The sequence below is a fragment of the Elephas maximus genome, chromosome 2 (genome assembly GCF_024166365.1).
Source record: "Elephas maximus indicus isolate mEleMax1 chromosome 2, mEleMax1 primary haplotype, whole genome shotgun sequence".
Classification (NCBI taxonomy): Eukaryota; Metazoa; Chordata; class Mammalia; order Proboscidea; family Elephantidae; genus Elephas; species Elephas maximus.
In genome coordinates, this window is record NC_064820.1 from 120,848,986 (window position 1) to 120,862,124 (window position 13,139).

A 13,139-nucleotide genomic window follows, 5' to 3' on the forward strand; every position below is an offset into this window, starting at 1 on the left:
CCATGACTTCTAGGCACCTGACTTATGCCCTAGAGGTGGCTTGGAGCCAAATGGAGTAGAGTACAGAAGTAACAGAATGAACCATTAGGACCAAGGGTCTGTTTTTTACTGATGCTGCCTGGGAAAGTAAATGTTACACTGAGGCTGTATTATGAACCTCAGTCAAATCCTTTCTCTTATCCTCCAAATGTTGAAGGACCTGTTTCACGTCCATTTGTCTGGATGTGCATAAAGTCTACAGCTTACTCTTAAATAAAACCATAAAAGCTGGATTCTCACTGTCATTGTAGAGACTGCTGTTCACTCTGTCCCTCTTGTTGCAGCGGTTGCTGCGGCATTTTAGCATTTCACTTTCTCCTTTGTAAAAGATCTAGCTTGTCACCACCAAGTTAGTTTGTGCCATGGTCTTGTTGTTTCTCAAGATGACATTAGGCTGGGAATGAGGGTCATTCTGTTGTTTCTGCCAGAAATTCTGGTCCCTCTAAGTATCCTAAATCCTATGTCTCCACCACCAAAAGCTGCAGGGCTGTGCCTGTTAGATCATTAATTCTGTTTGCCACACTAAGTGCTTAATTCATTAAAATGAATCCCTAAGGCCACATCATAGAATCCCTTCTGCTTACATATGAGATTACTTTTACACTGGGGAAAGAATATTGTTCTTTCTTCATTCTGTTACTTCTGACCACTGTGATAAGCAGATCAGGATCAGGAAGGCTCAGAGATTCAAACTCTCTCTTTTCAGCTCTCAGCACTGTGGTTCTACCCAAAGGCTTGGAGCTACCCTGTATTATACATTACACTTCAGGCCTGTATAATCCCAATATATTCGAAACTGTCTTCGCTAGCATTAAAATATTACAATTCTGAAGGGTGCTTGCACCGTGTGTGTATGTGTGTGTGCGTGTGTGTACGTGCGTGCACATGCGTGTGCATGTGGGTTTGCTGCTCTGTGTGACGTTTCTTCCATTTTTGGCATTTCTGGCTGACATGACATAAACTTTTTACCTCTGTCACCAAAGCACAAAATCACTGACATGACTGAAATCAAAGAGAAAGCATTCAAGTTCTGTGCTTTCTCAATTGTCCCTTTCTCTCTAGATTTTCAGGAGGAGAAACGTGAGGAGCTCCTTAAACGCCTAAACTTGAAAAGTTGGCTAATTTCTTTATGATCACCCAACCACAGGCCATACTTTTCTAGTAACGGACAGGGTGGAGAGGGCCAAGCAAGGCTATGCCCCTTCCTGTCAAGGTGTGGAGATGCTCTCCCCACTTCCCTTCTTACGCTTCATGTCCACAGGTAGGCCAGGAGCAGGGTTCTCTGCGCAGACTGCTACAGTAGGGAAAGGGAGGACCCTTTGGCTCGAGTGTCTGCACCCGAGGCCTTGCTGACAAGGCCTGCCTGGCTGTAGAGCACTTGGAAGAGAAAGAGCTCTCCCGGTGGAACAGTCTCTGTGCAGAAGGAAATGAGAGATGACTTCTTCCTAGAAGCCCGCCATGTCGGGATACACTTGGGCTTTTCTTACTGGGCACGAACCTGAACGGCTTGAGGGGAGAGTTTGAGTGAAGATGTCCTTTAGGTTATTCTGTTTCTTTTTTCTTTCTGTCTGTTCTTGTCGAATGCAACACACTCAGCACATGCCCTGGAAGGGATTTTTTTTTTTCTTTTAACACTTTCTTTTCGGTCTCTAGTCTTCTACCTATCTGCAAACTGCCGAGCTGTGGTGGTACCAGACCAGCAACTCGAGTTTTCTCTCTCTTTAGGATTCCAAGAATGGTTCCCTGTTTCTTTACTCCCACGTTTGCCCACCTTTTTTATGTTGACCTGTAGTAGAAGAAGAAGGTGGACATAGTAGAATGCCTCTACGGTGTACCAAAGTGAGGGTCACATTCAAAGTTGAGGTGATTCTAGGCTGCTCATCTCTGGCTGCATCTATTCACTGTTGAAGACGTTTTTGAAGCCATTCCCTGACAGTAGTTTTTGGCTATTATCTTTGTTCACTCTGAAATCAAAATTGGAATGGGATGGAAATAACTATGATACTTGACACATTTCTACAGAGGAATTCAGTAAACAGGGCTGAATAAAAATGAATGAAAAGGATTTTCTTTCCATTTTTTAATCTCTCCATTCTCAAATTCCAACTCTTCTATACTGTAATAAATTGAATATTTCTGTGTCTTCTTAATTCCACATAAAAAAAAACCGTGTAAAGTTCTTAGCACCATGCCTATTATAATGTTAGTGATTATTATTGTTTTTTGTGTCATAATTATTACAATTTTTTGCTGTAAAAATCCTTAGTTGGTTTTGTATCTATTCTTACTTCCTGAAGGTGTGATTGTGTTTTTACATAATTAAAAATGAAATGTAACAAGGTAATTATACTTGCCATATGAACAAGGATGACCTTGAATTTCTGCAGAAATTTGACAAAATATATTTAGGCTCTCAAAAACATTTTATTCCCTGTCTTTTGCCCCCCTAGACTTTGTGGATTTGAACCATTTTATGATGAAAGAGGAGATCAGTTCATGTTCAGGAGAATTCTGAATTGTGAATATTACTTTATCTCCCCCTGGTGGGATGAAGTATCTCTAAATGCCAAGGACTTGGTAAGTGTGACAAAATGAAATAAAATCCCTCACATTCCTTTGAACTAATCAGTGGGCAATGCCATTTTTCTTAATTTCCTCTTTTGCCTTGATATCTTATTTCTTTTTAATTTTAAAGTATATTTCATAACACATACTAGTGCATTTTCTTCATAGATAATGAAAAATAGATGTTTTAATTTAGCACTAAGTGAATTATCAGAAATGACAAATTACTGTGGTATTAGTTAATGAGTTTTTACTACTTGGTAAATATAGAACCTTGCTTATGAAGAAAGCAGTGCTGGGTGAATTCAAACATAATTTACACAGAATTCTATTTTAATATGGCTTGTTAAATTCATGTATACTTTTAACAAAATGGCATTGCTTCCTGAAATATCACTGCAACTTATGAATAACATGTCCCATCATGCATCACTGCCATTATAAACAAATCCCATGATACTAATACTGTATTTATTATTATTACATTGCTTTTTGCTTTAGCCAATGTTGACATTGGTTTGCATTCAGGAAAAATATACACTGTGGGAGGTGGCTCACCTCTTTTAAAATAAAATAGATGATGCTAGTAGCTAGCATGGGATTAGGAGTCCTGGGTGGCAGAAATGGTTAAGTGTTAGGCTACTAACTGAAAGGTTGGCAGTTTGAATCCACCCACTGGTGCCTCAGAAGAAATGCCTGGCAGTCTACTTTTGAAAGATCACAGCCATTAAAAACCTCACAGAGCACAGTTCTACTCTGACAGGAATGGGGTCACCATGAATCGGAATTGACTCAACGGCAAGTGGGGTTTTTCAGTTGCATGGGATAGAAACATTTGACATTAATCATCTAGAGACATTTCACACAGGAATAATCAGAAGCTGACTTTTTAAAAACCTCCAAGCGATTTTAGAAGTCATATAGTCTTTCCATTGTTTTAAAAAGATGAGTGCGACAAAGCCCAGAGAGGTGAAATGGCAGTCTGAGGTTACTAAGCTTCCCAGCAGAGAAACTTTGTTAACGCTGACAATCCAGGTTTCCACTGCTCTTTTCCCTCCAAACATTTCCTCCTGATCATCTGTGTTCTTTTGTCGACCATATCTGGTAGGGTCCCCCACTCTCCCACTGTGATTGGGAGGAGTTGGCAGTGTGTGAGATGTGGGGCTATGTCATCCCAACTCCTCCCTCAAGTCAGACCCCTCACTCCTAAACATCTCTTGAATTCAATCACTTCTCTCCACCTCCATCGCCACTGTCAAAATCCAAGCCACCATCCGTTCCCACCTGAACCACTGCCACAACCTCCTGTCTGATCTACTTGCCCCTTTTCCTGCCCTTCTCAGATACACTCTCCACATAGAATCCAGAAAGATGCTACTATAAATAACTCAAATCATGCCACTCTCCTGTTGTAAGGCTCTTAGAATAAAATCCATAACCAGATCTACATAGCACAGCCCCTCCAAGGCTATCACTTATTTTGCATCGCTCTCCTTTGAAATCTCTTCACTCCAGCCCAGCCCACCAGACTTTCAGTTCCTCATCAGCACAGCTCTAGATATTGTCCATTGCTCATTCCTTTGCTTGGTAATGTTGTGTTCTCCTTCCTTCCTTCCTTTCTCCTCTCCTCCCCACCACCATTACAACACATACACACGCATACACACACACTCTCTCTCTCTCTCTCCCCCGCCTCCTATTTGCCTGGGTTAACTCTGTCTTCAAGCCCAAGCTCTCATTTGACAACCTCTGGGAGGCATTCAGCCTGTGCTTTCCTCAATCCCTCCCTTGACAGTTTGTTAGTTCCTTCTGCCACATTCTTCTTTGCTCCCTGGACTTCCCTTTAATGATAGTTGCTATTTATAATTACTTGTTTCAATATTTTCTTCCTTAATGAGTTGAAAACTCTGGGAGCGAACAAGACATGTAGCCCCAGAAATTAGTACCATACAGACATATAGCCTCAATAAATAGTTATTAAATGAAACAATGAATCTGTGATAAGGCTGTGGAGTTTTAGGGTCTGACACACCTGGATTCAAGTCCCACTTTTATTCCACCTAGAAGTGGGACCTTGGGCTTGTTTTCTAAACTCTCAATGTTTAATTTTCTCATCTGGAATGATAATAGTACTTGCCTCTAGGTTGTGTGGGAAAATGAAGTGACATTATGCAACTTAAGTAACTAGTGCTAACCAACTCAGTAAGATTCCTTAGTTAGTCCTTCTGTGTCTTTTCATCCCTGATAAAAATCATATAAATAAGAGGGTTAACTGTGATGTACCTTCATTCAGTTAGAGTCCCTGTTGGTTAATAAACTTATAAAACTTCAGAGCTAGAGGAATGCTTGGAGGCTTGCTTGCATTTGATCTGTCCTCAGCAGCAGCTACCGTGCTGATGGGGCGGGGTGGGGGGGAGCGGGTCAGGTACTGTAGGATAATGGCAAGTCTTTGGGTTTGAATCCCAACAATGTCACTGGACCTTTCTCACCTTCAGCAAGTTTCTTAACAATCTAATGCATCAAATCTTCAAATGTAAAGATTACATATGTAAGTTTTTGGCATATATTGACTCTCAATAAATACTTCATATTTTCATGAGAAGGAGGATGATAATGATGAGGAAGGGGAGAATCATGATTGGAAAATGGGAGGAAAATACCTAACTGTCAATGGATTGTCTTAGGCGGGGTTCTCTAGAGAAGCAAAACCAGTAAAGCGTGTAAATTTATATAGAGATTTATATCAAGGAAACAGCTCACACGATTGTAGAGACTGGAACGTCCCAAGTCCCTGGATCAGGATAGAGGCGTCTCCAAATTTATGCAGCCGCAGAAGCTGGCAGACCCAAGATCGGCAGGTCAGAGAGCAGGGCTCCCACTCACAGGCTGTAAAGGTCAACGAATGCCAAGATCAGCCGGCAAGACCACAAGGTTTCTCCTGATTCAGGTAGCTGCAGGGGCTGGTGAACTCAAGATCGGCAGGTCAGAGAGCAGGACTCTTGCTCCCAGGCTGTGAAGATCCATGAATCCCAAGATCAACAGCTAAGCCGCTAGCTCAAGTCCCAAGAACTGGAGATCAGGCAACAAGAGACAGCTGCTGGATCCAGAACAAGCCAAAAGCCTTGCCAAGGCGAGCAGGAAGGGAGTAGGTGGTGGAGGACCAAAAGATCCAAAAGATGAAGGCCCCGCCCTGCCAGTACCACTCAGCAGATTCCATCATAGGGGTGATCACATATCAAAGTTCAACAGGGAAGTGATCACAACATTATACAACTGCCAGAACACTAAGAATCATGGCCCAGCCAAGTTGACAGACAATCTTAACCATCACAAGGATGTTGTAAGGATTAGGTATTATTTATATAAAGTTATTAGTACACATGTTGAACAGATGATAGCTATGACTATTATCAGATTTTTATTTAGTGCCATGCATTCTTTCTCTTAATCATCCTTACCTTTCTCCACCTACTTTCAGATTTTAAGCCTAAGCAGCCTTATAGCTCTGTCCTCTACAAACCCAGTGTGTCCACCCAAACATGCATTCCTTTGACATTGTTACAGGAAGAAAGTGAAACAAAGACCAGATGATATTTATTCCTCTTTTGACTTGCTGCCTCATTTTGTTAGCCTGACTTCAGCTCTTTTTAGGTTGTTAGAGTCAGAAGAGACATTAGGCCATAAAGCATCCAAAGCCCCTCATTTTGCACATGAGCGACCACACCCCAAAGACTTTGACTACGTTGGGAGGCACCATGATCTAGTAGCCACAGGATAAACTTTGGGGTAAAATAGACATGAGTTTGAATACACCCTTCACCAATTACAAGTTGTCTGACCTTGGACAAGCCGCTAGATCTTTCCAAGCTTCCTTTCATCCGTCATTTGTGAATGGGAGCTAATAATTCCACTTTGATGAGGTTATTGAAAGGATTACATGAGGTTTTTAATTTTATATATATATATATACATATAAGGACTCATTTACAAAGGAATTGAAATGGAAATAATACAAGAGCCCAGGGGAGTATCATAGACAATTCCTATATGTCTTTATCTAGAGTCATAAAAGTAATAAGAGGTATAACCGAGGCTCAAGCATGTCTCTGAGTCTAAATAGTCTGTATATTATACCAAGAATCATGGGATAGTATTCCGTAAGGGCTGGATACTATACCTTTGTTTGCCATTTAATCCACATAGAAAAAATGGTTGGTGCATGAATGATTCCATCATCATTGAGACATATTTTGAGTTCTGAATTCTAAGTGTTTGTGAGTCACAGCCCAGAGTTATTCAGATGCTGGGTCTGCCTTCAAAGAACTCCTAGTCCACAGGCAAGCAGGACTGATTTCTTTGACCTCTGCTGGGAAGCAATCTCCCAGTTTGGGGTCTCAAGTGTTGCACACCGCCGTCTTCCTAGACTGCCTCAGCTATTGTTACCTGAAGCCATTCCTATCCACAGTGGCTGCTGAGGTCTTAAAACATTATTTATTTATTTATTTACTTATTTTCTTCAAATCTACATTCTGTGGTACTGCTAGGTAAATAGAATGAGACCTAGAAGTTTATAGCTGAGAGGAAACCCAGGTCACCATAAAAATCAATAAAAAGCTCCCTAAAAGGTCTACGGTTCTTTTTTATTTCAGGTCAGAAAATTAATTGTTTTGGATCCTAAGAAACGGCTGACTACCTTTCAAGCTCTCCAGCACCCGTGGGTCACAGGAAAAGCAGCCAATTTTGTACACATGGATACCGCGCAAAAGAAGCTCCAAGAATTCAATGCCCGCCGCAAGCTTAAGGTAAGATGGCATAGGTTTCATTTTTTGTTTTTAAAGGGAGAGAGAAAGACCTTTCTTTCTTACCTTGAACTATCAATAATAGTCCCACCATGAATAACCATCTAGTATGGTTATTCATCTCCTACCACACCAAGGAAAACCTGTTTTGAAAGCCTATCAATGCTTGGTATAAAGCCACTTAGCAGCTTTGCTATCCTCTCGTAAGAAATCCATTATTAGCAAAGGGAAATATGTTGTATATTGAGATTTATTCACGACCAAATGAACAGATTATTGCTGCTTCTCGTCCAACTAAGGCTGACCTGCTTGAACGGCCTCGTTCAGGAAACTGATATTTATTCAGAAAGTTGTCTCCTTTCTGATTATGTGAAAATTGGAAAACAATTTTTAAAATTATATTTAGTAACAGAGGTAAATAATAAGTCTACTTGGTAAAAATTAAAATGATTTAAATGATATAGAAAATTACTCGCCAAAATGTATCTATTTTTATAGAATGCATATGGAATACAAATTAGGCACTTGCTTATTACCTAATAGTGTTTAGGATGGGCTATATAAGCGCAAGATCTCAGAGAACAGCGGGGAGTCAAAAATAGGGTTCTTCTATTCAACCGTTGCTCACAGACTGATACAGACTAATAAACTCAGAGGGTTCTATGGTCAATTTAACTTCAAGTACCCTGGATTAAATAAACTTAACCCAGGATTTCTCAAAAGAATTTGACCCTGAAACTCTTATATGCCCAGAATATCTATTACCATTCATAGAATTAATCCATGAAATTAATACCCTGGGATATACAGTCTAAAATTTTTGAAAATTTGTGATCCACGGGAAAGCATGTTTATTCAGACCTTCATTGTTCAGATAATTAAATACACTAATGTGAGCTTAAAGAGGGTTTTCTGTTCATTTTCTAAAATCCATTCCCATTGCTATCAAGGCAGTTTCGATTCATAGCCACCCTATAGAACAGAGTTTACTGCCCCATAGGGTTTCCAAAGCTGTAAATCTTTATGGAAGTTGACTGCCACACCTTTCTCCTGCAGAGTGGCTGGTGGGTTTGAACCGCCGACCTTTCAGTTAGCAGCCAAGTATTTAACCACTGCGCCACCAGGGCTCCTTTCTTCCTTTTTTTTTAAATAATATTTTATTGAGATTTTGGTGAAAGTTTGCACAGCAAGTTAGGTTCTCATTTGATAATTCCACACAAATTGTTCAGTGACGTTAGTTACATTAATCACAATGTGTCAACATTCTCTTTAATTGTGTTCTGTTTGTTCCATTTCCAGTACTCTAGTTTCCCTGCCCCCTTATTTTCTTATCTTTACCTTTGAGTAATTGTTGATCTTTTGTTCTTATACTGATGGTTTTGAGGTAAAACACCGATCATATGGGTAATATCCTTTATTTTGTATGTCGCTGTTTCGATAAAAGGTGATTTTAGGGCATAGGCATGGTTCTGGGTTTAAAGAATGTCTCAGGACAGTAGTTTCAGGAAATCCTCTGTTCTCTACTGCTCCAGTTTGTCTGACTTTTTTTTTTTTTTTGAAAAAAAAAAAAAGAATTTGAGTTCTGCTTCACATTTTTCTCCTATTCTATCGGGACGATCTACTGTGACCCCACTCAGAACAGTCAGTGGTTGTAGCCAGGCACCATCTAGTTCTTCAGGTCTCAGGGTAGATGAGATCATGTAGACTTGTTTCTTCTCTGAGCTTTTGATTATCTTCTTACTGTTTTGCTCCTGGCAAGTAGATACCCGTAGTTATGTGTTAGATGGCCACTCACAAGCTTTTAAGACCCCAGATGCTGCTCACTTAACTAGGATCCAGATCATGATTTTTGTGAACTATGTTATGCCAATTGACTGAGCTGTCCCATTAGACTGTGGCCCTAAGCTTTCAGACCCAGAAAACCAATCTTGGAAGGTGCTTGATTATGTCTGTGGAGTTTCTGTATTTCTGCCTTCAACAAATATACGTGCTTGGACCCATATATTTGTATTTACACATACCTATAAATACTTCTGGACCCCTGGCAGCACAGTGGTTAAGAGCTTGGCTGCTAACCAAAAGGTCAGCAGTTCGAATCCATCAGCTGCTCCTCAGAAACTCTATGAGGGCAGTTCTACTTTGCCCTATAGGGTCGCTATGAGTCAAAATTGACTCAACAGCACAGGTTTGGTTTTCAGTTTATCGATACTTCAGTCTGTTCTCACCTAAGTACACACCTGTACCCACCCATATACCAATATGTCTGTGCTCAAAGGCACATCTTTACTTTGGTTGTACTGTGCTCACTACACCCACATTCAGTACCATTTTTCCTATCACCAAAATAATAATAAGTTTCTACTATCTAAAGTGTATGTTCCCCTCCTTCTCTGTCACCACCAATGAACATTGATTTCTCTGTATTTACCTATTCTTGTCTTCTATAAAAAGGGATTGATACAATATTTATCCTTATATGCTTGACTTATTTCACTTAGCATTATGCCCTCCAGGTCCATCCATGTTGTAATATGTTTCACGGACTCATTGATTTTCGTTATGATTGCATAGTATTCCATTACGTGTATGTACCACAATTTGCTTATCCATTTATCCACTGATAGGCACTTCAGTTGTTTCCATTTATTTGCTATTGTGAATAAGGCAGCAGTGAACATAGGTGGGCATATGTCTGTTCATGTCATTATTTTTAGGTCTCTAGGGGAGGGATTGCTGGATCACAGGGTAGTTCTATTTCTAATTTTTTGAGAGGATTCCTTTTATTCCCCAAACAATTATTAGTTCTAAAAACAATATTGGAATAATACATTTTGAAAGATTGCGCACTGACCTCTAAAACAAACTCCCTAAAAGCAAAGTTGGGGTTGAGCTCTGATTTGAGAATCTTAAGTGGAGGCTACCCCTGACACTTTTCTCTTTTCCATCAGGCAGCAGTGAAGGCGGTGGTGGCCTCTTCCCGGCTGGGAAGTGCCAGCAGTCATGGCAACATCCAGGAGGGCCACAAGGCCAGCCGAGACCCATCCCCCATCGAAGATGGCAACCAGGACATCAAAGCTATTCCAGAAGAAGAGAAAGTTTCAGGAGATGGGGCCCAAGTGTCATTTGAGGGGGCACAGGCTGAGCTGATGAGGGAGCAGGCCTTAGGGGAAGTTAAGGATGTAGATATAAATGCTGCCGAGGCCACCAAGATGGTGCCAGAAGCACCGGATGATGGGATAGAGGTGGCTGAGCCAGAAATAGAAGAGGGCCTAATAGAGGAAAAGCTGAAGACTGTGGAGGAAGCAGCAGACCCTAAAGAAGGGCAAGAAAACCCTGATCTGGGACTTGGGGCTCAACAGTATGATGTGAACCTGCCAGAGTACTAATCCAGCTTCCTTCAGATCTGTAAGCCAAACCCTGGCATTTTATGCACTTTGTCCTTCAGCAAGGAAGATGTGGAAGCATGATATTCACTATAGTGATTCTGTTTTTGAGGTGCAAAAAAAAAAAAAAAAATACATATATATCAGTTGGTAATCCTAGCTTCAATGCATGTGACTGCTTTATGAAAATAATAGTGTCTTCTATGGCATGTAATGGATAACTAATACTGATGAGTTAAATTTGGAATTGCAAGTAAACACATCACCACTTTTAAACACTGAGACATTTTCAAAGACCAGTGGCACACATTTGAACTAAATAACAACCAATTTTTTTGCTTTGAAAACCTAGCCATCCTATATCCTCTGGATTTCTTCACAAGGCAGTAAGGCAGTAATTCTTTTGGACTACTGCTTAGCTAATACCAGGTAGTATTACATCATACAAGATGTGTTCCCGTGACATTCTCAACATTTTCCTTTTCATCATTATTGTATCCAAACCGTTTACAAGGAGATGATTATAGGTTATAGTTGTACCATGCAGCAAAAACCATCTCACGCATAGGTAAGACATTGAACCATGTTTTTAAGGGCTGTGAAACTATATACCCCTAAAGCTTGTGTGGAGAATGCCTTATTAGTTTAAAAAATGGAGCCCTGTTGGCTCAGTGGTTAAGTGCTACGGTTGCTAACCAAAGGGCCAGCAGTCCAAATCCACCAGCCGCTCCTTGGAAACCCTATTGGGCAGTTCTACTCAGTCCTGTGGGGTCGCTATGAGTCGGAATCAACTCGACGGCAATAGGTTTGGGTTTTTTTTTATATTAATAATAACCAAAAATGTTCTTTCATAAAATTTTGCCATTTTACAATGTTGGAGAAAGTATTTACAAACTCATGTTGAGGAACATAGTCTTCCTTTTACCTCTCTCTAATCTGATGAAAAAAAACTTAGGTGGGGGGAAAGACAGTGAGGGAAGAAAAAGAAGATTAGGACTTAGTCTACGGAAGAAAGATTGACTTCTTATCATTTTTGAGATAAACTTATATTTATTCATGAGCTTGTACAACTTTATAAATAGGAACATTTTTATGGATAAATTCTATAATGAGCAAGTTTCAAATATTTTACAAAGATATGTTCCATAGGCTGGTGCCAAAATGTTTGAATAGAGTAGGAATAACATTCCGTTATACAGTAATTATTGTCTTTGCTAGAGTAAGAACTACGTTTTTGCTTACAAAAGCCTTTTCTTCCTTTGACTGTTGTTGTTACGTGCCATCGAGTCAGTTCCAACGCATAGCAACCCTATGCACAACAGAACAAAACACTGCCCAGTCTGTGCCATCCTCACACTTGTTGCTATGCTTGACCCCATTGTTGCAGCCACTGTGTCAGTCCATCTCATTGAGGGTTTTCCTCTTTTTCGCTGACCCTCAACTCTACCAAATGTGATGTCCTTCTCCAGGGATTGATCCCTCCTGACATGTGCAAAGTATGTGAGACGCAGTCTTGCCATCCTTGCTTCCAAGGAGAAATCTGGTTGTACTTCTTTCAAAACAGATTTGTTCATTCTTTTGGCAGTCCATGGTATATTCAATATTCTCCGACACCACAGTTCAAAGGCATTATTTGTCTTCGGTCTTCCTTATTCATTGTCCAGCTTTCATGTCCATATGAGGTGACTGAAAACATCATGTGTTGGGTCAGGTGCACCTTAGTCCTCAAGGTGACATCTTTGCTTTTTAACACTTTGAAGAGGTCTCTCGCAGCCAATTTGGCCAACGCAATGCGTCTTTTGATTTCTTGACTGCTGCTTTCTTGGGTGTTGATTGTGGATCCAAGTAAAATGAAATCCTTGACAACCTCAATCTTTCCTTCATTCATTATGATGTTGCTTATTGGTCCAGTTGTGAGAATTTTTTTCATTATATTGAGGTGTAGTAAGTGCTTCAAGTCCTCTTCACTTTCAGCAACCATAGTTGTGTCATCTGCATAACACAAATTGTTAACGAGTCTTCCTCCAATCCTGATGCCCTGTTCTTCTTCATATAGTCACAACTATCATATTGATTGATGGTTATCTAGATATACTACATATAATTTCTGAAAAGCTAGTGTATCTTTTATTCATACTTGAAATAGAAGTGCCCATATTTTACAGTATAGTTTTTAAAATTTCCATGTCAAGAAATTTAGAACAATGCAACTTCTTATTTATTGTAAAAAAACAACAACACTGATTTCAAATCAGACTCTTGAGAAGCTGGAACACCAGACCTAATATTTTTAGAATATTTTTTAGAATAAATCTAACTTTCCTTTGATTTAAATATCAACCCTTTTCACTTA

At 40.0% G+C, this 13,139-nt stretch overlaps 1 protein-coding gene across 2 annotated transcripts in view; it reads left to right on the forward strand.

The window, feature by feature from the left end:
* Nucleotides 1-12,620, forward strand: part of CAMK4 (calcium/calmodulin dependent protein kinase IV) — a 297,805-nt gene extending 285,185 nt beyond the window's left edge. For both annotated transcript variants that reach the window (XM_049872082.1, XM_049872072.1), the window contains 3 exons: nt 2,490-2,616; nt 7,254-7,406; nt 10,352-12,620. In XM_049872082.1, coding sequence (XP_049728039.1) covers nt 2,490-2,616; nt 7,254-7,406; nt 10,352-10,789 — 718 coding nt within the window. In that variant the 3' untranslated portion in view covers nt 10,790-12,620. The remainder of the gene's footprint in view (nt 1-2,489; nt 2,617-7,253; nt 7,407-10,351) is intronic.
* Nucleotides 12,621-13,139: the final 519 nt, after the last annotated feature.